Consider the following 27,584-nt stretch of genomic DNA (forward strand, 5'->3'; position numbering starts at 1 on the left):
ATTTACCTGGATGAAGAAACTGTATGCAGAGGATACAAAACTCAAACAGAAACAATTACAAATATGTCCCATCCTTTCATTACAATTAGACATATTTATGTTGTTAGTTTCTACTTTACACAGACAGCCCTGAAATGCAGAATTTAAATATAGTGGCCATTTAGTCTATGTATCATCTTTTAAGGAGTTGGACAATTAAAAAAAAAACTATATGAAAACTATCATATCACTACACAAATACACAATATATTAAAGAAAATACAAAATATCCTACAAATTCTACAGAGACTGCTAAGAAAGCCTTAAAATCACCTTAACAGCAGCTACTACAACTAACCCCAATGAAGTCCAAGAAAACATAAATACTTTTTTTTAAAGAGCCAATTTGTGTTGTAAACGATTTTTAGACTCCAACTAAACATTGTTTAACTTTGTCCATACCAAAACTTATCAAATCATTACATTTAACATGATTAACATTGTATTCATAAATGTGTTAAATTTAAACAAAAACAAAAACTTGTGTCATTTTGAATTACCCTATTAGATGTCGACTTTACCCAGACACCACTTAAACACACTATTGAAATCTGATTGGAATTCAACCAATTTATCATCTATTAAAGACCTAAGAATTAAGTAATACAAGGACAAATTCTACAGAGACCACTACGAAATCTTTTCAAACACCCTAATAACAAATTACAACACCTGTTAAAATTCTGGGAAAGACTTTACAACCCAAACATTTCAACATGAACCTCTATTACAAATCAATATTGTAAAAAAAAGAAGAAGAATATCTTACATATTTTGACTACTGCAGTCTTGAATGTAGCTGGATGGTAACAGAAATATAATTAGGCCTGTTGTCTGGATCGTCCCAGACTACAGATTCATATTTTCCTTCAAGCAACATGAGAGTTTCCCTATCTTGTGCAGATACAGCAGAGGTAACACCAAACTGCTGGGCAAATTAAACCAGAATGTACTAAGTTGCACTGCACACTTCACAGTGCTGCTTAGCACAGGTGAGTTGTTCATAGCTATATAACCAAAGACCCCCAGAAACCACAACCAAACAACACAGGTTATAGTCACGATGTTGTAGAAAGCTCTCAGTTTTGACTGGTTTTGCTTCTCCTTTTCACCACCTGGCCCTGAGTGAATCAGAACCCAGAGTACAGAGAGACTGCAGAAAGATATGATTATTAAACACAAAACTAAAAAGCAAAACAACAATATGGTATTATTGTTAAGTGCATATGTAGCTGTAACAAGTGCCATTCCAAGGCACAGCAACCAAGTACAGCTAATGCTAATGTTTCTGATCCTGGCCCCATGGGCATTTCTTAATCCCAGGTAAATGATGGGGTGAACTACAGCCAAGTAACGATCTACACAGGTCAGGGCCCTGTGCTTCGTACGTCGCTTACTACATCCAAGATCAAATGAAACATCCAAGACCAAACCATCGCGCTAACCGTGAGCGCGCTAATCCGGTTCCCCGAACACACCTGCTGTTGACGATTAGTACAGCTGGACGCAGTAATGTGACATCACTGGGTGTCGTAAAAGGGGCTACGCATCGATAGTAGAAACATTGATCGGCAACCCTCTGATTGGTCGGCGAAAATGTCGACGGAGCGCGCTCGGCTCGGTATTTTTCGGCAGCAGAGCAAGAACTCTTGAGTGAGGGATTTCAGGAGTTTCAGAGTTTAATCAGAACGCAAGGGAACACTGCAAAGGCTGCAAAAGCAAGGAGAGAGGGCTGGCAGGAAGTTGCTGACAAATTAAACTCGTAAGTAATTTAATAATAACAATAATAATGGAGTGGATTGATATAGCGCTTTTCAAGGCACCCAAAGCGCTTTACAATGCCACTATTCATTCACTCTCACATTCACACACTGGTGGAGGCAGCTACAGTTGTAGCCACAGCTGCCCTGGGGCAGACTGACAGAAGCCAGGCTGCCATATTGCGCCATCGGCCCCTCTGGCCAACACCAGTAGGCGGTAGGGTAGATTTATTATATTACACTATATTATCCAATATTATATTACATTATATTATAATATGTTATATTTTATCCTCTTTCACATTAGAGCCACGACAGGACCCACTAGAACATGGGAACAGGTAAAAGTGAAATATAAGAATATCCTACAGAATGGTAATATTTATCACTTATATTGCTTTTAGTCTCTTGGAAAGAGACCCTGGAATAATCTGTTTGTTTATAACAGCAACCAAGAAAAGGGCAGAGCAACAAAAGACAGGTGGTGGTCCTGCACCCCCTCGTCAACAAGTTGGTTAAGTAAATAATACCCTCACGGGAAAATCGATATCTCTCTATGAGCACACTGTCGCGCTGAGCTAAAGGATCCTGTCTGTCCCGCAATATACGCTGAATTCTGAGGACTCTCCTTATCAATCTTGCACCTTCCGCAATGGGTGGCTCGCGTATACGGACAGGACATGGCTGCGACAGACTTCCCAAATCCACCTTCGCTTTTATAGCCGTGGTCTCTCATCTTGATTACACGAAGTAATTTACAATTGCTACTCTGAAATATGAATTAAATCTGTAATAATCACATACATGTAATAGAATGTTAATAGTACATTTCCCTTTTTTAGGAAATGACCTGTGTGAAATCAATAAATGGATCAGGTGCTGCATTGTCTTTAGTTACATTGATGTTATTTATTTATGGTGAAACAGTGGTGGAATATCGCTGTTGCTTTCGTATGAATGACGCGGGCATACCTGCGTGGCCGCGATCTAATCCTGTTTACATAAAGTAAACCTGCTCCCCAGCAGGTTTACGCTTACGGCTCTGTTGCTATGACAGCAAGTCCCGGATGGGCTTCGGGGAACCGAACGATCCAGGATCACGCGAAATCGTCAACAATCTCATCCAGCTAACTCACTTAGCGCGGTACGAAGAACAGGCCCCAGGACATGAAAAATAATCTCTCCATAGTAAGTAAACAAACAAGCAAAAGACCCCACTGTTTGAATCACTGTCTGAGACGTGTATATGCCACCATACTGGATAAAAATCCCAAAACCCAAATCAGCTCCATGGTAGCCACGTGGTAGGTGAAGATGTCAGAGTGGCTTGCTGTGTTGAAGGAGCGTTTCTGCTGCCATTGTTGGCGACCAAGATAAAGGACAAGGCTGCACAGAGGGAGGAGGAGGATGATTCTCAATGCAGAGACGCAAGTGTTTATGTATAAGGTGACTGTCGTGCAGTTGTAGACCAGAAGATTGTTGGAGGTGACATTGGAGGAGTTGGAAAACATTTCTGCTGCATATGTTGCAGGTCTTAGGAGTTAAAAGTAAAAAGAGACGCAGTGTTAGAATAAAATTAAAGAAAAGAGTAAGTGAAAAAAGACTGAAACACACCTACTATAGATTACATTCTTATTGTTAAACAACTGCAGCAGATATATTCAACCTCTCCTGATGAAAGGGATGGGTAACTACAGATACAGATAACTACAACTAAAAAGCCTGAGAATTTAAATATAAGGAAGCAAACCAAGTAATATCAGCAACAATGACAAAATCCTAACTGAAAAACTACAATCAGTTCAAATACAAATTGACTGAAAGTACTAATTGGAAAATGCTGTGTCAAAACTCAGGATTCCCTGAGATGAAATGCATGATACTTAAAAATGATCAGTGACAATAAGACACAAGGTTTTTAGTAGTTTTATGGAGTTATAGCTACCTTTTGCATACATGTTGTGTTTGTTTTACCTTCATATTATCCAACCAAAATATAGACTGCACTGAATCTGACAACCATTAACATAAACTACAAGTTAACTTCTTGAATATGATCTAAAGGGAGTAATTTTTATTTCATTATGTTCCAAAACAAAATTCACTTTCATTTAAGTTGACTTAAATTACACATAAAAGTCTGAAAGTGTATTAGATTAGGAAACTGAACTGGTGAACTAAACAACATAAGTTACACTGTTATACTGGATTCAGTATCACTAATTATATTAACCAATGTTTCTAAGAATTTGTTCATTTCTTTTATAAAAAAAAAAAAAAAATTGGTAAGAGCTGATTAGTTTGTAGTCCATTCAATTCCACCAAAAATATACCAACCTTTAAATATTCAAGGAGAAAAAGCTCTTTAAAAATACTTTACCTTGTTAGAAAAATGGTTTCTTCTTTACGTTTCTCTCCAATTGCTTTTTTCCTCTCTTTGAGAACTTACTGAGTGGCTTGGACTTGCACTTTATTTGAATTTATGGCACGTCCTTGTTTACAGAGCATGCATGAGTGGGGCTGTGAGTTCATTTCCATGCACATATTTTCTGATACTTTCACGGTAAATTTCAACAGGCAAATTTTTGCTGTCTTGCTGATAGAAGAAGATGTGTTTAATCATCAAGTGTCACATGACAAAACCAAGTTTATTTAATTTTATATGACTGTTTACAATATTCATCTTTTCCGGTTCAGTTAATCATACATTTAAACACATTAATTCAAGGATATAATTGCAACAATGTATTATTAAAATGCATGCAAACATTATCAGAATCAGAATCAGAATGGGTTTTATTGCCAAATGTTGAGCAGGTTTACAACATTAGGAAATTGCTGCGGTGCTTCAGTGCAAACATACTGTCATAAATTACGCTTAAATAGACATGAAAATAAAAATAAAAATAAGAATTAAAAGTGCTAAGTAGATAGATATATACATGAGTGCAGGTGGTGATCAGTGCCAAACATGGAATGCTGCAGTGAACACAGCGTAGGGTCATGTGTTAGTGGTGGGAACAGTCATACGGTTATTGTTCATGTGTCCAACAGCAGAGGGGAAGAAACTACAGACATGATCTGAATACAGTATTAAAATCTTGTCATTCTACATATATGTTTACCCATCATTAACAGAGTATAATAAAAAATTTGACTTTTATGTGACGATGCAACTGATGTCAGAGCCTAAAGCGCCAGAACTCGTTTATCTAAAATCCAAACAAATATGTATCTTAGACAAAAAAAGCTGAATACATATAATTTAGAGTTTTTAAATGATGGCGTCATTTATTAAAGGTAAACGCTAATCAAACCTATGTCCTATGTGAAAAGGTAACTTCCTTCCCCCTCCCCCACACCACCGTTAAAACTTGAATCAGTTTCACCGTCCCAAAAAAGAATTAAATATTTAAATATATAGATTTTCATGTAAAAACATGTTATCTACTCTATAGCAGCAGCAATAGCATCTGGACTTTTCCGCTTTAAGACTATAGTAGTGCATATGCAATTTATCATCCTCAAGTTAACCCTCGCATTCACTTATTCTTATAAAAGCAACATGTGAGTTTTCCTGCCCTGTGTAGATAAAGGAGAGGCAAAATCAAATGACTTGGTAAGTTGAACCAGCTTACACTCATATCGACCACACACTTGATAGTGCAATTCAGCTCAGGGTGTTGGTTCATCGTGATGCTAACAAGCAGCCCTACAAACCACAACCAGAACATGCCTAATATAGCTGTGATGGTGTAGAAAGCTCTCTGCTTTGTTTGGTTGACCAACTCCTTTCCTCTGACTCTGTCTCCTGGCCCTGAACGAATCAAAGCATAGAGAACAGACAGGCTGCAGAAAGATATGATTATTATTGACAAAACCAAAGTACAGAACAGCTGAATGGTGACGTAATTACGGATACAAAGAGCTTTAACTAAGGTCATTCCAAAGCTTAGCAGCCAAGCACATCCAATGCTGATGTTTCTCATCTTGACCCCACGGGCAGTTCTTAGACTCAGGTAGGTGATGGGGTGAACAACAGCCTGGTAACGCTCTGCACAGGTCAGGATGTGTAAGAATATCTCTGCATAGAAAGTTATGTAACGAACATATACTCCTGTCACTGCCATTAATGAGTGATTAGTGTGTGTGCCATATAAATAGAAGAAACTGCCCAAGATCCACATCAGCTCGATGACAACCATGTGATAAGTGATGATGTCGGCGTGACTTGCTGTTTTAAAGGAGCGCTGCTGCCTCCATCTTTGGTGAGCCAGGCAGAGGACCAAGGTGCAGAGAGGGAGGATGAGGGTGATTCTCAACGAAGTGAAGCCAATGTTCATATAAAAACGAACCGTCGAGCATTGGCCACCCAGAACATTGTTGTAGGCGGATGAAGAGTTAACAGACATATCTGCTGTTAGAGAGACGAATAACACAAGGAGGAGACAAAGAAAAAATGAACAAAAATGTTAAACAAAACTGTACAAGTGTTGTTCTATTTGTACTGTAACTCAGTCTGTGAAAAGGATCAGTATTTCCTTGACTATCTTTTTTATCGTTCTTTTTTCTTTATGTCAACAAACTTTAAAATGACACATCAACCGGGTCACTGTTCATGGGGTGGACTGGCCAGTCAGCTGAGCAGTTTTCCATTCTTTTTCTAACTTTAATGCTCTTTTCGTTGTTGTTTTTAGCTGTCTACTCAGTATCTTTGTATACTTTTCTCAGTATCTTTGTATACTTTTCCTTTTCCTTTTTTTTGTTATTTTCGGACTTCTTTTCGACACTCGACATGACCCCAAGGCTCACCTGGTGTAGGTGAGCCTTGGGGTCATGGCTTACCTGGTGTCCGGCTTTTCCGCAGGGCTCCCACGGACTACTTTCGCGAGGAAATACTCTGTGGGCACGGAAATCGAAAAACTCACAATAACAAGGTAACCAGGAGGGGGCAGACTCAAGAGGGAGACACACAAACAACTAGCGCTGCCATCCATTATCCTTGCTAATGTGCGGTCTCTCCACTCCAAGTTGGGCGAGCTGCAAGCCTGCGTCAACCACCTGCATGAGTACAGAACTGCCTCCGTTCTGGCTTTTATGGAATCGTGGTTAAACAACAGCGACAAAGACAGCATGCTGCACATTGATGGCTTTTCACCACCTCTTCGTATGGACAGAGACCGCGAACGCACCGGGAAGCAACATGGGGGCGGCGATTGTCTGTATGTAAGCAACAGCTGGTGCTCTACAGTCACTGTGAGGGAGAAGCTGTGCACTACAGACATCGTGCTTCTGGCTGTTTCCCTGAACCCCTACTATCTCTCCAGAGAATCCCCACAGCTTATCATCATCTTGGTTTGCATCCACCCCAGAGTTGATGCAACTAAAGCCACAGAGTACTTCACCAACACTCTGTACAAACTGGAACAATTATCACCGGACTCTCCCAAGTTTATCCTGGGTGATTTCAACCACTGTTCCCCTGACAAGTCACTTAAGGGATACCAACAGTGTGTTTCATGCAGCACATGTTAGGGGAAGACTCTGGATAAATGCCATGGCTCTGTACCAGATGCATTTAAAGCCCTACCACTCCCCCCTCTTGGCTCAGCAGACTACCACACCATCCTCCTGGCCCCTGCCCTGCTTACACCGCAGTCATCAAGAAGATTAAAAAGGTCACCAAAAACATCAAGCAGTGGACAGAGGAAAGTATCCTCACCCTACAAGGATGTAGGGTGAGTCGAAGACACTGACTGGGACAGCCTTCTTTCTCCCTCTGATGACATCGACGAACAAGTCGACACAGTGACATTAAACATCTCCTTCTGTGTTGACAACATTATCCCCTCAAAACAGTCTCCATCTACCCCAACAACAAACCCTGGATCATCAAGGAGCTCAAGGAAATCCTTAATAAAAAAAGAGGATTTTCTTCACTGGCTCTGCACTGGATAAAAAGGAGGTCAACAGGGAGGTCAAGAGGGCCATAAAAACTGCTAAACTGGACTACAAAGACACAGTTGAAAAAAAGATTCACCACAGTGGACCTCCACTCAGCCTGGCAGGGCCTCAAAACCATGGCCTCTGTGAATACTGTGGTCACCACTCCAAGAACCATCCAGGTGGAGGGCAGCAACCCCTCCTCCCTCCCTGACGACCTCAACGCTTTGTACACCAGGTTTGAGACAGACAACATCACACAGCTTGAGGAGTCCCGATCCTCACTCAAACCTGGCAGGTCTGCACTCACCTTCAGGACTGAGGACGTGGTGAGAGCCCTCAGGAGGACCAGGGAGAGGAGCTCACCCAGCCCTGACAACATCAGCAGTTGAGTTCTGAGGCACTTTGCAGGGCAACTAGGAACTGTGTTCCTGACTCTATTTCAACACTCAATTGACAGTCACACCGTCCCCCAGCTGTGGAAACACTCCACAGTCATCCCCATCCCCAAAAGAAACAACCCAAAGTCTCTGAATGATCTTCGTCCTGTGGCCCTCACCTCCCTGGCGATGAAGGCCACAGAGAAGATCATAAAACAGCACATCGTAAGAGCAACTGGCCCCTGATGGATACACTCCAGTTTGCTTACTGTGCACGCAGAGGTTTTCGATGATGCAAAAATCTTCATCTTGGACTCCATCCACAAACATCTGGAGCTCCCTGACTCCTCTGCCAGACTTCTGTTTGCTGATTTATCATCAGCGTTCAACACTCTGCAGCCTCATATCCTGGCCACTAAACTTTCCTCCCGATTAAACCTGGATGATCAGCTGAGGATACTAAACTTTTTGACCAACAGGACTCAGCAAGTTCAGGTCACCAACTCTCTTTCTGGTCTCCGTTCCACCTCCACTGGCTCCCCCCAGGGCTGTGTGCTCTCCCCCCTGCTCTTCATCCTCTACACCAATGACTGCAGATCCACACAGCCCAACTGTCACCTGGTTAAATATGCTGACGACACAGTTCTCCTGTCACTGCTGTCAGGCCCCTCACAACACCACGGGGCTTCAGGAGTTTGTAGAGTGGTGTGACAGCTCCAAACTTGAACTGAACATGAGCAAAACCAAAGAGATGGTGGTGACCTTCTCCAGTAGGCAGAGGGATCTGGCTGCTTCAGTCACCACCACCATCCATGGGAAGCCAGTGGAGGTAGTTGAGGAGTACAAATACCTGGGAACCATCATGAAATTCTCTGCCAGCACTGAGGAGCTTTTCAGGTGCCACCAATAGCTATACCTCCTTAGGAGACTCAACTCCTTTGGAGTCAGCACAGCCATCAGGGTGGCTGTAGCTCAGGAGGTAGAGCTGGTCACCTACTGATCGGAAGGTTGGTCGATCCCTGGCTCCTCCAGTCTGCATGTCAAGTATCCTTGGGCAAGATACTAACCCGTACGTGGTAAGTAAGTACGTGGTATTTATAGATTTCTGAATCAACAGTTAAACCAGATTTCTTATATTTACGCTCTAGCTGCCGAGCTTTGGCCTTCAGAGCTCGGAGGTCAGAGGTAAACCAGGGAGCAGAGCGAGCGAAGGAAACAGAGTGGGTTTTTACAGGAGCCAGAGAATCAAGGACAGTGCGTAGACAATTATTATAATATAACAACAAATCATCAGGAGTAGAATAGAAGTCCGGAATCTGAACATTGTCCAAACTGGTAGTGATAATGTCCATATCAATGTTCTTGATGTTGCGGAACGAGATGAGACGGGTTGGCTTGGTAGAAGAGCAGCAGAGAGTGAGGTTAAATGAAAAGAGGAAGTGGTCAGTTATGGGGATTTCAGTAGCAGAAAGATTCGAGGGAGTAAGACCAGAACAGCAGACCAAGTCCAGGGTGTGTCCTTTAGAGTGAGTGGGAAAGTTGATAAATTGTTTAAATTCAGAGCCTTCGAGACAGGAGGAAAAGTCTCTGGTGAGCAGAAGGTCATTATTGTCCAAGTGAATGTTGAAATCTCCCACCAAGATCACATTTGGGGAGAGAGATGAAAGATGGGTTAGTAGATTAGCAAAGTCACTGAGGAAGACAGGGTTAGGTTTGGGGGGGCGGTATACAGTAGCTATGATAGTGGGAATGGGTCCAGTCAGCTCACATGCAAGGACCTCTAGAGAACTAAAGGTATCAACGTTAACTGGCAGGACTTTCAAGTGCTGGCGAAAAAGGATCGCGAGACCACCCCCACAACCTGAGCAGCGGGGTTTAGAAAAGTAAACAAACCCCAGAGGAGCAGATTCGTTTAGCTGAGAAAAGTCATCAGGTTGTTGCCAGATTTCAGTTAAGCAGAAAAAGTCAAACTTACGGTCAGATAGGAGGTCTTGGATGAGAGGTCCCTTACTTGTCAATGAACGAATGTTTAGAAGACCGAAGTTGAGTGGAGTCTTCAACGTCATGCTGCTCTGTTCTATCTTACTTGCCCCTTGGGGATAAATAAAGTCTTTCTGATTCTGGTTCAATTCACACTTTGCACGTTCCTGCAGGTGGTTCTGTGTAAAAGCTTTGAAGAAAAAAAACAGATGAGTTTAGTGTCACAAACTATTAAATTAACCTTAAGATGAATCTCTGCTCTCTTTTAAGAGTAAACCTAAATTAAACTGGACAGCATCAGTAGGGACAGGTCAAAGTCAGTCGTGAATGGAACTGGGACACCTAAACAAATCTTACTGGCAGTTTAAAGCAACAACAACAAAAAATCTGTCAGGAAGACTATGGAGTTATTCCATTCTATGCTGCTGCAACTGATAATAAGTAAATGGTTTTGCCAATACATATACTTTGTTCATCTTCCTTCATGCTGCAGAACAGTTGTGTTTGCAGTATTTTAGCATATAGCTAACATTACAGAAGAGAAGCAAACTGTTTTTTTTAAGTGGCTGAAAATTTAAACTGCAGTGTTTAAAACAGCCCAACAAATATCAGCAAATACAAACTGAATCTCAGTCCTAGATAAATGTGAAGTCACTTTATGTTCCAGGGGTAAAGAAACACACAATAAACAGAGTTAATATGTCATATGTGGTCCTCTATAAAAGAAAAAAAAAAGAAGTGTTATTTAGGTTATCTGAGTTATTGAGAATGTCCGCTGGCATCTATAGCCTGATAAGACTTTGGCTGCTGTGGCATGTTTCTTGTCTTATCTGCCACAAATGATTCTTTAACTTTTTTAACAACTGAGCCTTTGCCTCAATTGCCTTAATTAGAAGGCATTGTATGTATAACATGATGAATCTTTGAACCTAGAACCACTTAAGTCCAATTTAAGTGAGACAGGACAGTAGAAGCACTCTGAACAGAAATGCATGGGAAATTTTTGAAACATTTCTACATAACATAAATGTTATCTTGCAAAAACTTCTTGCAATATTGGTATGTGAACATTGAGTGGACATTATCTGGAATCTACAAAACCAGTCTAATTTTTATTAATAAGATAAGAATAATACTTTTCTGACACATTACCAGTCTATTTATTTGTCTTTTTATTATTTAAATTCATAGTTCAACAGGTGTGTCCAGATAACATAGTCATAACACCATTGCTTAATTCATCATTATCCAGTTTGGAATTACCAAAAAGAGGTTGACTGTTAGGGTTTAGGAAAATATTGGTAGTTGTAAATCTAACATTACTCAGGCATACACACTTTTAATAGCAAGTTAGTAGTTATATAGTATATAATATTACCCTACATATGCCATATAAGTGGTAATGTAAAGTGTTCCCACAACAGCTGAGACAAAATGAAGGCAGCAGCTGGCATTTACAAAAGAATAAGCAAACATAACATTACCACTACAACACAGGCAATGTGAAACATTACAAAGAATGGTTGTTGAAAGATAAAAGAAAAACTGACACTAGTAGTTAACGAACTAAGCAAATCGAATTTCCACTTTTTAAATCTGTTGAAGATATTTTGTTATGCTGCTTGAATAAATAAACATTGCTTTTGGAAAAAAAACCTGAAACAAGTTAAGTATTTGTGTGAAATGAGGACATTTAAAATATTACATTAAACATCACTTAACTTGTTAGTAGTGTCCTTTGCTCCAGTCAGTGAGTGCTGTTCAAAGCAGCTCTCCGCTGTGTCATCATGGTTGATGATGTTCATGTGTACAGCTGCAGAACTTTGTGGGTGTTTTGCATGAATATGTGGTGTTATGTGCGCTCATTTACGCCATAACTGCAATAAACATCAAATTATCGTTCACCATGTGGGTCAGAAAGGATTATATACATATTTTGCCTCTATACAATCTCCAGTTTCTCAGTAACATTTTCCAGCCAAATTTGGGCTGTTTGATTCAAAAATTCAGAAAATTAAACTAGTTTGTGTAATTAGCCTTGAGCTGGTATTTATTGTTTAATGCCAGAAACTAAAGTTCGAACTTTTAGTTAAATGTAAAACATGAAAAAGTAATCCTCCTAAGAGGTGCTTTTTCTAAGCTTATCAGTGAACATAAGTGGCTCATTTCCATATAAATAGCTGTGCTGCATTCTATCAATTCAAAACATTTGTCAGTATTCAAATTTCCCACTACAGGTGTTCATTTAAGTAAAACACCATTAATGCAGTAAGAGTGAACACAGGGGAAATAACTTCTCATTTACATGAGCCATAATTTTAGTACCCATCGGCCCCAGTGGTGATTATTAATAGCAGGATTAGTGAAATATTTAACTAGTTTTTGTATATAAATACAAATGATACAAATGATGAATTACAGAAAACAGTAATGGTAATATTTGTAATTTTTGACATATTTCTGTTATTTCTGATCAAATAATTAAACATTTTGGTGCCATGAATGCCTTTACATTTTTTTTTCATCTCTCTGACCATCCCATGTTTTCTTTGCTGAAAACTTTGTTTTAAATACTTTCCCGTACGCTCTCATTCCAGCACCAAGTCTTCTTATTCTCTTTCCTCAGTCCAAAGGATGCACCAAACATTTTCTTCGCAGTTACCTTTGGTACTAAAGCTGCACTTTTTTAAGTCATCTTTTAAGACTTACCCCCAGAGTCTGTCTTAACTCCTTCCTTAAAACTGTGAAGCGCTCTCAACATTGGACATCTGTGTGATTCACCCATATATATTATGTCAAGAGAGGTGGGATTTAAAGAGACTGGGGTCTTCCCATCTTACCTCTCTTTACAACTGAGAGAGTAAAAGGACTTAACATCCAGCCTTTCATGCTAAAAGTGATCAAGTACTAAAAATTAATTAATCTATATGTAAGTTTCCTAATAGAGTCCCAATCAAAAGTTTACGACCACTTGAAAAAAGGCAAAAAAAAAAAAAAAATCATATTTTGCCTGGTTGGATCTTAACAAGGTTCCAGGTAAAGCTTCCACATCAAACAAGAAGAAATATGGGTGAGACAAAACATCTTTTAAGCATGTAATTTATTGAAAACAACACGTAAACTGAAAATGGCGACAGAAGAAATGTTGTGCAGTTAATGGTTCAAACATTTCATTAATAAATATATTAAATTAAAAAAGCATCACACCCCAAAATTATGAATAATAAATCAATCAAACTATATAGAACCAACTAACATTTTGTTTATTAATCTGAAAACCCTGAAATTTTATGATTCAGTTGAATATAAAATTGCACAGATAATGTATAACGCACAACATAACTTACTTTGCCGCAGTACTCAGAAGCTGTTTAAAGTCAGAGAGAGTCAATATGACTTAAGGGGAACAGATTACTTAAAAAAAACAAACAAGATAAGGACAAACATAAAGCAGAGATGTGTTTCTGTTAGAGGAGTTAACTCGTGCAATAGTTATGACAGTGATTTAAAAAGGTTTTTTTTTAAAAAGTTTAAAAATAGAGTATTAGAAAAAATGTGTTTATTATGCCAACCCTTTTAACTAAAGATCTTTTAGCATGCGGCTCATGTACATAGGGCTCGAAGCAAAGAATAAAACAAAACACAGCAAAGAAAGAAAAAACAAAACAAAAAACTTTTCACCTTAGATAAGTAACTACATTAAATTACATTTCTATAAATGATGAGCTGCAAGTATGACAAATCTTCTTTGTGTAACACAGCATTGTGCTTGCCAGTTTTGATGCAAACATAATAACCTTATTCCACCAAAGATGCAGAGATCCAACGTTTTTAGATCAAATTAATATCAATTAACTCAAAAAGATCCTTTGGAAAAGAGTAGAATTCTTGGAACAGAGTTTAATTCACTGAATCATATGAATAGCAAGAAATTACATAAAGAGAATAGCAAGACGATACATAGGAAAGGAAACTAAAGCAAAACCAGAGACAGACAGAAAAAAGCAGAGGAAACAAAGTTCTGGGGTGTCTTCTGGTCCCTGGGTATATAGGGACCAGTAACCTCGCCCCTGCTGCTGGCTAACTTGTACATGTTCACAAGCATTATCTTTATTGACACTCTACTTCATGTATCTTGAGTGTCTGTGTTGAATCTCTCTCTTTGGTCCATCTGGCCAACAGACTGCTGAACACTTCATAGACACCTCACTTTCACTTCGACATTATGCACTCCATACTCTACTTATATGACATTTCATTTGCACAATATTCAACTGCTGACCTCTGTATATTTTATTTTATATACATTTATATGCACAGAAAAACACGTAGAAATATATACATATATATGTAATTAGTATACATATCTAGAAAAGTACATTCAATCTTATATTTGCACATTATTTATTCTTAAAATTCTAACATTCCTGCTCTTATATTTGATTTGATTTTCTGCTGACATGTGTGACAGAAGAGGTCCATCTACAGATTCTAAAGACATGTCGCACAAAACTATATTTAATCAGACAGCATGAAAAAAATCTATTTGATTCATAGAATACACATTACATCATTTGATTACAATTTGAAATAATTACACTATTAGATGTCGATTTTACACAGACACCACTTAAACACACTATTGAAATCTGATTGGAATTCAACCAATATATCATCTATTAAAGAGCTGAAGGATTAAGAAACACTAAAATTAAATGAAAGCTATCTTATCTTATTAAATACACAACATATCTAAATAATTACAATTAATATCCTACAAATTCTATGGAGACAGAAGAAGTCCATCTACAGATTCTACTGTGATCATTAAACCACTACCATCTTTAAAAATAACTTATTACACATTACAACACCTGTTAAAATTCTGGGTAAGACTTTATAACCCAAACATTTCTACATGAAGCAAAATCTGTGCTATAAATCACTATTGGATAAAAAGGTTTATATTTATATGTTTATATTATAGTTTATATAGTTTACATACCTCAGCTACTACAATGTTGAATGTCGCTGGATGGTAAGACAAATATAATTAGACCTGTTGCCTGGATCTTCCCAGACTGCAGATTCAATTCAATTCAATTTCAAGATAATTTTTGTTAGAGAGACTTCTGGATGTTATTCAGATCCATATTTTTTCTTCTACTGAGTTTCGACATTTTACTAAAAAAAAGTGTCCATTTAGCTATAACTTAGTTATACCTGCCCTTTGGCATGTGACTGTTGAACGGACTCATAACCAGTCAATTGACATACAAAGTGTCAGTATATGGGCCATTTGAAACGTGTTCTGTAAGTTAACAGAAGATAAATTAGGATATATAATTCCTGGGCAGGTTTACCTGACACCATTTCGATCACATAGCAACAGTCAATCAGTTTCATCTTATACCAACAATGTATGCAATATACAACAACTATCTAAAAGATGACTAAATACCAGAAGTTTCAGTCACCATTCGTAAACTCCTCAAGCCTAATTTCTTGCTACCAAAATAAAATATTCTGTTTTCTTTTCTCCAAAACTTAAGGTTAGTATCATTGCAGAGCTACAAAGGTCATGGTTGCAGTTGTATATACTTTTGAACAAACCAGCACAGAATAAAAAGGTGTCTCTTTTGTAAGTACAACTCTAATTCAAAAACTGCTGTGATGCTGTGTAAAGTATGGATAAAAGCAAAATGCAATGATTTGCACATCTCATAAACCCATAACTTATTAACATTAGAACACAGAAAACATACATAAAATGTTTCAATTGAGGAAATGAATTGTTGGTTTTAAGTTATTAAATCATTTTCAGTTTGAGGGCAGTTACATGTTTTATAAAACTTGGGATGGGGACAACAAAAGGCTGGGAAGGTAAGAGGTAATAACAAAAACAGCTAATGAAACATTTTGCAGGTCATGACTGGGTATAAAGAGTGCACCTTGAAAAAGGTGTTTTTCAGTACTTAAAAAACACTAAAGGTATGGGAATACATAGAAACTACATCTTGGACATCTGGAAAGGCACCATCATTGCTGAAGGATCCTTATAGATTTTAGAGCATCATATGCTCCCAGATGATGCCTAAACTGTATTCTGCCATATATAATAGCCTGGCATCACAGGAGAAGAATTTGGGTGCTGGACAGTCCTGCCTGTAGTCCAGACCTTTTACCAACTGAAAACATTTGGCACATCATGTAAAGAGAACTATGACACCCAGGACTATCAAGCAGCTCAAATTCAACATTGAACAAGTAGGGGACAATATCCCCAAAAATAAGGAGGAGGAAGGGGGATGTAAAAAGACAGACTGACACATGAACTAGTTTAACCGTATCTTGTGAATTATTTGTGATTTAGTATGAATTTTCAAAGTCGTACAATTACTCATTCACCACTGTTAATTCCCATTTATTTTATTTTTGCCTTCAAGTAAAAATGCAATATTAAAAAAAAACAAAAGAATATTTTTTTTTTGTAAAAGAAGCAAAAATAAGCAATAAATGTTGTTCTGATATTCTCATTAACGCCTTTACGCCTTTATTCATTGTTATACAAGCAACATGAGAGTTTTCCTATCTTGTGCAGATACAGCAGAGGTAACACCAAACTGCTGGGCAGATTAAACCAGATTGTAATCATTTGCACTGCACACTTCACAGTGCTGCTTAGCAAAGGTGAGTTGTTCATAGCTATATGACCAAAGGCCCCCAGAATCCACAACCAAACAACACAGGTGATAGCGGTAATGTTGTAGAAAGCTTTAACCTTTGACTGGTTATGCTTCTCCTTTTCTCCATGTTGCTGTGCTGGCCCTGGGCGAATCAGAACCCAGAGTACAGAGAGACTGCAGAAAGATATGAGTAGTAAACACAAAACTAAAAAGCAAAACAACATTATGATGCTATTGTTAATTGTATATATAGCTGCAAGTCCAAAACAAAGAATCCAAGAACAACCAGTGTTAATGTTTCTGATCCTGGCCCCACGGGCATTTCTTAATCCCAGGTAAATGATGGGGTGAACTACAGCCAAGTAACGGTCTACACAGGTCAGGACATGAAAAATAATCTCTCCATAGTAAGTAAACCAACAAGCAAAAAACCCCACTGTTTGAATCACTGTCTGAGACGTGTATATGCCACCATACTGGATAAAAATCCCCAAAACCCAAATCAGCTCCATGACAGCCACGTGGTAGGTGAAGATGTCAGAGTGGCTTGCTGTGTTGAAGGAGCGCTTCAGCCTCCATTGTTGGCGACCAAGATAAAGGACAAGGCTGCACAGAGGGAGGAGGAGGATGATTCTCAATGCAGAGACAATAGTTTTGGAGTAAAAAATGAATGTGGTGCAGTTGTAGACCAGAAGATTGTTGGAGGTGACATTGGAGGAGTTGGAAAACATTTCCGCTGTATACATTGAAAGTCGTAGGAGATAAAAGTAATAAAAGAGTAAGTGTGTGAACAAAAACGAGACAAATGAGACAACATAATGACTGAAACACATCCTACATGTGTTTCAGTCATTTACAATAAATTTAAGCAAAGCCAGCATACAAGAAATCCAGCAATATATCATGGCACTGTATTTAAAAACAAAAGAATGAAAACAAAAAAGCAACCACACATTAGTTCAGTTTCATTTTTAATCTAATGTTAACTGATATTAAGTTTATACAATAACTGATAAAGAAGGACAGGTGAGAAATCAAAGTTAGGGGTCGGTTTATTTTAGATAACTACCCCTAAAAATCCTGCAAACTTAAATATAAGGAAACCAATCATTTGATATCCTTAATAGTAACAACACTAAAAGAAAAAAAGAAAACTAGAAGAAAAAAAGAAGTAAAAATTATCTATGATAACAGTTTTTTTTTTGCTTTTGCGTTTGTTTTACCTTCACATTCGACCAAACTGATTTGCAATGATCCATGAAAACCATTAATATAAGTAACATTTTGACTATGTTTTAAAATTAGTGAACGTTATTTCATTGTGTTCCAATAAATTTAATCTAATTAATTTAAATCTAATTCACAAATAAAAGTTTATTAGATTGCACAACAATGAGCACAACAATTGTGCAATATATTAGCTAGTTCACAAAAAGGACAGTGTTCGTTGTGGTCTTTTAATGCCATTAATGCATTTTATCAGTTCATTTCATCTGTGTATGAATCGCAGTTTTGTCAATAAGGAGCCATTTCTTGAGAAGTGAACTCATAAACTAAACAACATGAATTACAATAACAACAATAATAATAATAATAATAATAACAATAGATTGCATTTACATAGCGCTTTTCGAGACCCTCAAAGCGCTTTACAATTCCACTAATCATTCACTCTCGCATTCACACACTGGTGGAGGCAGCTACAGTTGTAACCACAGCTGCCCTGGGGCAGACTGACAGAAGCGAGGCTGCCATATCGCGCCATCGGCCCCTCTGGCCAACACCAGTAGGCGGTAGGTGAAGTGTCTTGCCCAAGGACACAACGACCATGACTGACGATTATACTGGAAGCAGTATCACTGAATTATACTTACATCTTACTTATCACTTCATTATACTAACCACTTTTTGGTAGGAATGAGTGAGTTTTGTCAATTAAACAAAAAATATAAAAAACGTTTAAAAGTATCTGAAAATTTGTAAAAACTGATGCGTTTGTAGTCCTTTCAACAGCAACTTAAATTAACAACTTAAAAATTCAAGGAGAAACAGGCCTTTAAAAATACTATACCTTGTTAGAAGAATTGTTTCGTGTTGACGTTTCTCTGATGGATTTTCTCCTGACTCTGAGAACTTACTGAGTGGCTTGGACTTGCACTTTATTTGAATTTATGACATGTCCTTATTTGCAGAGCATGTGATGAGCAGGGATGAGTTAATGCAAAACTGGCAAAGATTTTTGGATACTTTCACGGTAAATTTCAACAGGCAAATATTTGCTCTCTTGCTGACACGAAAAAGGTGTGTTTAATCACCAAGTTTCACGCGATAAAGACAAGTTTATTTAAAGGGCATATTCATGTGATAACAGCAGACTGACTGTTTACAATATACATCTTTTCCGGTTCAGTTAATCATACATTTAATCACATTAATTTGTCAAGGATATAATTGCAACAATGTATTTTTCTAAGCATGTAAACATTATACAGACATGATCTGAATACAGTATTCAAATCTTGTCATTCTAAATATGTTTACCCATCATTAACAGAGTATAATAAAAAATTTGACTTTATGTGACGATGCAACTGATGTCAGAGCCTACAGCGCCAGAACTCGTTTGTCTAAAATAAACAAGTATGTGTCTCAGACAAAAAAAAAGCTGAATACATATAACTTAGAGTTTTTAAATGATGACTTCATTTATTAAATGCTAATCAAACCTATGTCCTATGTGAAAAAGTAACCTCCTTGTCATGGTTTGCGAGGCAAGCCATGTGGGAATTATTAAAGTACCCAAGATGCGGGCGCTGCTGATGTGAGTGAGCTTTATTGAGGAGGATAACATACAACAAAAGGCAAGGGTGGCGAGAACAGAACTTACTAAACCTAGACTGGGAAAACTACGGAAAAAAAACCCCCTGATACCTTGAGACACAAACGGAGGTGCAAGGGAACCATACAGACGAACCAGCAACGCACATCAGAAAACACAGGGCTTAAATACACATAGGGCAATCAGGGAATGGGAGACAGGAGGGAGACACAACTGGGAATAATTGGACATAACGAGACAAAAGGAAGCGAAACTAGAAACACTGACAAGAGAGACGGACCTTCAAAATAAAACAGGAAACACACACGACTGAACTCTACACATGCAAACTTAACACAGACTGGGGAGACAGATCAAAGGAACGTGAAACATGGATCAGGAGAGTACAAAGGACATGAAACTCTAGGGATAATCATAAAAAACAACCCAAAATAAACAAAACCACAGAAGATTAATAAACTTAAACATAAACACTGAGTCCACAGACTCCGGACCATGACACTCCGTCCCCCTTCTTCCACACCACCATTAAATAATGAATCAGTTTCACCATCCAAAAAAAGAAATAAAGTGGAAAAATACAGATGCAATTGCTGCTGTTATGGAGTAGATAACAAATTTTTTCATGCGAAAATCTATATTTTTAAATATGTAAGAATATAGTATGGTAAATCGTAAATGGCCTGTATTTGTATAGCACTTTACTTAGTCCCTAAGGACCCCAAAGCGCTTTACACTACATTCAGTCATCCACACATTCACACACACACTGCTACATTGTAGCCACAGCTGCCCTGGGGCGCACTGACAGAGGCGAGGCTGCCGGACACAGGCACCACCGGGCCCTCTGACCACCACCATAGTAGTGCATATGCAATCTATCATCCTCAAGTTAACCCTCACATTCACTTATTCTTAGAAAAGCAACATGTGAGTTTTCCTGCCCTGTGTAGATAAAGGAGAGGCAAAAGGTCAGGAGGTGTAAGAATATCTCTGCATAGAAAGTGATGTAACGAACATATACTCCTGTCACTGCCATTAATGAGTGATTAGTGTGTGTGCCATATAAATAGAAGAAACTGCCCAAGATCCACATCAGCTCGATGACAACCATGTGATAAGTGATGATGTCGGCGTGACTTACTGTTTTAAAGGAGCGCTGCTGCCTCCATCTTTGGTGAGCCAGGCAGAGGACCAAGGTGCAGAGAGGGAGGATGAGGGTGATTCTCAACGAAGTGAAGCCAATGTTCATATAAAAACGAACCGTCGAGCATTGGCCACCCAGAACATTGTTGTAGGCGGATGAAGAGTTAACAGACATATCTGCTGTTAGAGAGACAAATAACACAAGGAGGAGACAAAGAAAAGGCATAGTGAGATTAAAACAAATTTTAAATGAGTGATAATTTTTGTTATTCTAGTACTGTAACTCCAGTGTTTTCAGAGTCTTTTTCATTGTTCTTGTTTCTTTTTGTCAACAAATTCTAAAACAACTCATCAATTCATGCTTTGCATGTTTCTGCAGGTGGTCCCATGTAAAATATTTGAAAAGAAAAACAAAAAACACATGAGTTTAGTGTCACAAACTATTAAATTAACCTTAAGGTGAATCTCTGCTCTCTTTTAAGAGTAAACCTAAATTAAACTGGACAGGATCTATAGGGACAAAAAACTATGGACTATAAGATTACGGACTGTGGCCAAGAGTTATTGCATCCTATGCTGCTGCGACTGATAAGTAAGTAAATGGTTTTGGCAGCAGAGATGGGTAGTAATGCATTACTGTAATCCGATTACTTTTTTCAAGTAATGACTACAGTAAGGAATTACTATTGCAAAAAGGTTATTAGATTCTGTTACTTTCCCATAAGCTCGCTGCGTTACTGCGTTTACTAAACCGTGATTCCGTTTGCGAGAGTGTCTCATGACAATGACGTAAGCGCATTCAAATTCAAATTCGAATTTAAGTTATTCAAATTCAGTTTCTGATGGCACAGATTTCTGCCCATAGTTTGGACTTGCACGTTATTTGAATTTATGACATGTCCTTATTTGCAGAGCATGTGATGAGCAGGGATGAGTTCATGCAAAACTGGCAATGATTTTTGGATACTTTCATGGTGAATTTCAACAGGCAAATATTTTGCTCTCTTGCTGACATGGGACAGAAGCAGGTGTGTTTAATTGCCAAGTTTATTTAAAAGGCATATTTCATGTGATAACAAACAGACTGTTTACAATATTCATCTTCTTTTGTTAAGTTATTCATACATGCAATCACATTATTTCTCCAAAATATAATTACAACTGATAGGTTTGTAGCATAAACCTATTCGCTGGAACGTTAAGGACAATCTGCTACGCAGCAAAAAGCAAGACTCAAGGCACCAAAGTTCTCTGGTTACTCATGCATGAGGGAGACCTGGCTGGAGCCAAGCGTCGTTCCACCACTTGACCTCTGTCAGACTCTCAGCCAGGTTTCCCCACAGCACTCCTTTTATTGTGGTTACATGAATATGCATAGGGTCATTAACATATAACATCTTACATAGGTATACATGTGAACAAAGAATACTGTGTGTGTGTGTGTGTGTGTGTGTGTGTGTGTGTGTGTGTGTGTGTGTGTGTGTGTGTGTGTGTGTGTGTGTGTGTGTGTGTGTGTGTGTGTGTGTGTGTGTGTGTCAAAAGGGTCATATAACAACATGAAAGCACGAAGGCAATCATCCTTGGTCAGGAAGAGGGTAGACTAGACCCCCCCGGTAAGGAAGTCCAGCAGTTCATCTAAACAGAAAAGCACTTAGACTAAAACAAATGTAGCTACGTTAATCCTACCATAAAACAATAAAACAAGATGCGACCTCTTCCCATGCCCCCAAGATGCAGGTGTGCATTCCAGTGTGGAATACACACCAAGCCTCTGTAGCCTGTTAAAGATCACACAACTTATCACTACACAATTGATTATACACCTCTAAGCATATATGATTAAATGTTTCCTAATACAAATGACAATAATAAAATCTAAACCCAACATCACCACCCTGTATTGTCATTTTTTAAGGCTATACGGCATATATATCTTCAGCTCTACACCACTTGTCAACATTTTCAGTGCAGGCTTCATTTGTACATGTATGTGTGTTAGCAGTGTCAACAGGTGCTAGTCATTTATTATAATAAGGGTTTCTTGGATCAGGGCGTTTATACTCTTCAGGCACGCGATCAGGACACTCCCTTGCGTGATGGCCCATTTCCCCACATGCATAGCACTTATCATCTCTTTTACCACGGTTATCCTGGGGTCGCCATGGGCCTCTACCTCTCCTATTCCTGCCTCTGTTTTGCCCTCTTCCAGCCTGTCCCTGAAACAAAATTTCATCTACTAAAAAGGCAGCGGCCTCAGTGTTTTGTGACTTCTTTTTTTTATTTTTAATAACTTCCTGTGCATGGCGGGCCCAGTTCATGCATTCAACGGACCCATCAGTGTTCTGATTGACATTTTGTTTCCTGATGAGAGCAGCAATGCGTGGATGGAAGCCATTCATCAAAGCATGTTTTAACTGCTGCTGATATGGGCTGGCCTTCTCTGCACTCTCTTCAAGGCCACTATGTTCTTTGAAAACTTCCTCTATTCTTGCCCTGAACTCATGAACATCCTCTCCTTCCTTCTGAATGCATTGGGCAATTTTGTTGTAATCTACAGAAGCTTTAAAGGTATTTCTAAGACGCTCATAAACCCCGTCAACTTGGCCTCTTAAATTTGCATGGCCATAGGGTAGGATAGTATTACCATCCCTCCCTGTGTAGGTGCCTCGCACCCGAGCCCAGTTATATGTGAGACACTTCTTAAAGGTGGCTTCTGTTTCCTGACCGTTTAAACGATACGAGGAGCAGAGTTGCTTGTGTCGGGCGATAAATTCATCAACATTAGTCAACGGGTTTCCTAAATCTTTACATGCCTCTGCACATTCAGATTCAGTCCATGGCCTGTAAACACAAATAACACGGCTTTGGTCATTTTCAACACCAAAATGGGGATTTGCAACCTCCACCATGGGAAAGGTATCATGGAAAGGGTAGACAGGCATACCAGCTGCACTCGCCCCATCACTTTTAGTTTTGGATCTAGTGTTATAAGGGCTTAAATATCGTGCTGCGGCATCCCCAAACTCCAGCCGTACTCTGTCCTCCTCCTCTCTCTCTCTCTTCTCCTGCTCCTGCTTTTCTTCCTCCTCTCTGACCTCTCTCTCTCTCTCTAATGCTGCTCTACGCTGTTGGTCCTTTAACGTCAGCACCACTGAAGTAGACTGCACCGTCTCATCTTCAGGTTTCACAGCTAATGCCTGCAAAGCTGCTCTCTTCGCATTCACTGCCTCCTGTCTTTTCCGCGCCTGCTCCAACCACAATTTAGCGGACGCCAGTTGTAACTCCTTCTCCTGTTTAAATTTTCCTTTCGCACAAGCTGCCTTTACTGTCAACTGATCTACTAACATTTGACATTGTCCTACAACCAATTTACCTTCAAAATCATATTTCTTGCGCCAATGTCCTAAATACTTTGTGCTACCGGGAGCGAATTTCATCATAAACTTCTCGTCACCCTCTGGCACACTCTTGGTAGCTTGGGAACCCATAATAACAACAACAACAACAACTGCTGACGTCACAGACCACGTGCTCTGCTCTGCACGCACTCACACAAACACACTCACACAACAACAAAAAATTAACACGAAATAGGCCTATCGTCCAGCACAAATGGACTCCGCGGAACTTCTCAACACCTCACTGAGCGGTGGAGAACTCACTACAGTACCCCACAAAGCGGTCTGTATTTTAACCAAAATAAAGTTCGAACTGCGCAACTCTGCGACTTAATGCTTCTGTACTAAAACCCCACTGAGCGGCTTTGTACATCGCCCCACTGAGACGGCGAATTTTAGCCCCACTGAGCGGCCACGGGCAACACCCCACTGAGCGGTGAAGACGTAATTATAGCTATAAACTCTTTTTTTTTTTTTTTTCTTACTTGGAGTTGCTTATTGCGTGTAGCGTCAGTCCCGAATCCCATCAATCGCCATCCATCGAGGAGAAAAAAACAGACGGCTAATCCACCGGCCCGATGACGAATTCTCACGCCTCAGGACTTTGTTGCAGGACCTCTATAAGTCCTGGCTGACGTCAGTCTTTCGGTGTGTCTCTTTTCCCCTCGGTGAACGTCGACTCCAGGGATCCGGCTCTCGAAGGACCAATTAATGATAGGTTTGTAGCATAAACCTATTCGCTGGAACGTTAAGGACAATCTGCTACGCAGCAAAAAGCAAGACTCAAGGCACCAAAGTTCTCTGGTTACTCATGCATGAGGGAGACCTGGCTGGAGCCAAGCGTCGTTCCACCACTTGACCACTGTCAGACTCTCAGCCAGGTTTCCCCACAGCACTCCTTTTATTGTGGTTACATGAATATGCATAGGGTCATTAACATATAACATCTTACATAGGTATACATGTGAACAAAGAATACTGTGTGTGTGTGTGTGTGTGTGTGTGTGTGTGTGTGTGTGTGTGTGTGTGTGTGTGTGTGTGTGTGTGTGTCAAAAGGGTCATATAACAACATGAAAGCACGAAGGCAATCATCCTTGGTCAGGAAGAGGGTAGACTAGACCCCCCCGGTAAGGAAGTCCAGCAGTTCATCTAAACAGAAAAGCACTTAGACTAAAACAAATGTAGCTACGTTAATCCTACCATAAAACAATAAAACAAGATGCGACCTCTTCCCATGCCCCCAAGATGCAGGTGTGCATTCCAGTGTGGAATACACACCAAGCCTCTGTAGCCTGTTAAAGATCACACAACTTATCACTACACAATTGATTATACACCTCTAAGCATATATGATTAAATGTTTCCTAATACAAATGACAATAATAAAATCTAAACCCAACAACAACAATTTATTATACTACACATTACAGAACAGTACCAATAACACAGACACTATTTAATTACAGTATTCAGATCTTCTTGTGATTTAGTATATTTGCTGCTATGAGAATCTCCTGTACAGCCACATCTGTCTACAATGCTAGATTTTAAAAAAAAAATCAGTCTTAGACAAACATGAGATCAAATCAATTTAAATTAGAGTTTTTAATTACTTTAATTAGCCCCCAGGCCCAACCCAAAACAGACACAATAATATCATCAATCAATTTTCCAAGCTACCAATTACTGCTAATCACGTGGAATGCCCTATTAAATCACATTTCCCACACGGAAGGAGCCAGCCAACATACCCTGAGTTAGAGGTCCAAGATGGTGCCACCTAAAGTAAAATCCAAACTGTAAAATGTTAATATCTATTGTCAATTTTGTGTATTTACAACTCACTAAATAAGCCATAAAAAATAAAGCACTATCCTGTATTGCTGGTGATACCTGCATTGGTCTACCTTGAGCCAGGGGCCAACTCTTGAGCCACGATCGCCTTGTAATCGAAAGGTTGCCAGTTTGAGCCCCGGCTTGGAAAGTCTTGGTCGTTGTGGCCTTGGGCAAGAGACACTTCACCTGTTGCCTACTGGTGGTGGTCAGAGGGCCTGCTGGTGCCAGTGTCCGGCAGCCTCGCCTCTGTCAGTGCGCCCCAGGGTGGCTGTGGCTACAATGTAGCTTGCCATCACCAGTGTGTTAATGGGTGGATGACTGATGCATTGAGTTTTTCCTTTCCAGTCACCTTTCTCACTCACTATGTGTTAATAGACCTCTCTGCATTGAATCATTTTTGAAAAACATAATGTCTCTTTTCACTGCTATGCCGATGATATTCAAATCTACCTCCACCTGACTGGGGATGTTTCATCTTCACTACATCCTCTGTTTGATTGTCTGAGCGATGTCAAAGACTGGTTATCATGTAACTTTCTTACTTTAAATGAAAAGAAGACAGAAATTATTGTTTTTGATAGAAATATGCCTCTGGGACAACTGACTGGCACATTCGGGCCTGTTGCTAACCACCTCACTGATGCTGCTAGGAATCTTGGAGTTTTCATGGATAGTTCTTTCAAACTAGATAAACAGGTCTCTACTGTGGTAAAAACCAGCTTTCACCAACTACGCCTAATTTCTAAGGCTAAACCTTACATACCACACAAAGATCTGGAGAAACTCATTCATGCTTTCATCACTTCAAGACTGGATTATTGTAATTCTCTCTACTTGGGCCTACAATCTTCTCTTCTTCAGCGTTTGCAGCTGGTCCAAAATGCCGCAGCACGTCTCTTGACCAGCACTAGAAAGTACGATTCTATCACACCTGTTCTGGCAAATTTACACTGGCTTCCTATTAAATACCGAATTGATTTTAAAATTTTATTGTTCACTTATAAAATTCTAAATAATATGGCACCTGACTACCTAGCTGATCTCCTCTGTCTGTATAGCCCTCAGAGAGCACTAAGATCATCAGGCCAACTGTGCAACCTAGGTCTCGGCTGAAGACCAGAGGAGACCGTGCCTTTGCCGTTGCTGCACCCAGGTTATGGAATACTCTTCCTCTTCATATTCGCGCAACAGATTCCACTCAGTCTTTTAAATCACGTTTAAAAACGTATCTGTTTAACTTGGCATTCAAGGCGAATTAGGGTAATTTACATCTGGCTTTGCATTTAGATTATGTAATTATTTTATTTTATTTATATCTGTAATTTATATTTTATATTGTGATTTTATCTGTATTATGATTTTACTGGAAAGCACTTTGGTGTACTTCGGTTTTAAAAATGTGCTATATAAATAAATTTTGATTTGATTTTTTTGAATCATATCTGTTATTAACCTTACTTCTCTCACCCCAACCGGTTGCAGCAGATGGCCCTGCCCCTCCCTGAGCCTGGTTCTGCCGGAGGTTTCTTCCTGTTAAAAGGGAGTTTTTCCTTCCCACTGTCGCCAAAGTGCTTGCT

General features: G+C 39.2%; 1 protein-coding gene and 1 pseudogene across 1 annotated transcript; one reads left to right on the forward strand and one right to left on the reverse strand.

Moving 5' to 3' along the window:
- Window positions 1-4,395: 4,395 nt before the first annotated feature.
- Window positions 4,396-25,566, reverse strand: LOC146673674 (uncharacterized). Its single transcript, XM_085391085.1, has 3 exons — window positions 24,657-25,566; window positions 10,098-20,953; window positions 4,396-6,216 (listed from the first exon to the last, which is right to left on the reverse strand). The coding sequence occupies exons 2-3, from the start codon at window positions 10,186-10,188 to the stop codon at window positions 5,342-5,344; spliced, it is 966 nt and encodes a 321-aa protein (XP_085247211.1). The 5' UTR covers window positions 10,189-20,953; window positions 24,657-25,566; the 3' UTR covers window positions 4,396-5,341.
- Window positions 6,595-14,615, forward strand: LOC146673675 (uncharacterized; annotated as a pseudogene).
- Window positions 25,567-27,584: the final 2,018 nt, after the last annotated feature.

The sequence above is a fragment of the Rhamphochromis longiceps genome, linkage group LG3 (genome assembly GCF_057381845.1).
Source record: "Rhamphochromis longiceps isolate RC_006_pf linkage group LG3, R_longiceps_female_GT1.1, whole genome shotgun sequence".
Taxonomy (NCBI): Eukaryota; Metazoa; Chordata; class Actinopteri; order Cichliformes; family Cichlidae; genus Rhamphochromis; species Rhamphochromis longiceps.

What these genes read in the sequence shown, in the direction of transcription:
- LOC146673674 (XM_085391085.1), bottom strand. Translation starts at nt 10,188, where the DNA reads ATGACGTTGAAGACTCCACTCAACTTCGGTCTTCTAAACATTCGTTCA. An exon ending in CCAAGACCTCCTATCTGACC is followed by an intron (nt 6,217 to 10,097) that starts GTAAGTTTGACT and finishes TCTCTCTAACAG; the next exon opens with CAGATATGTCTGTTAACTCT.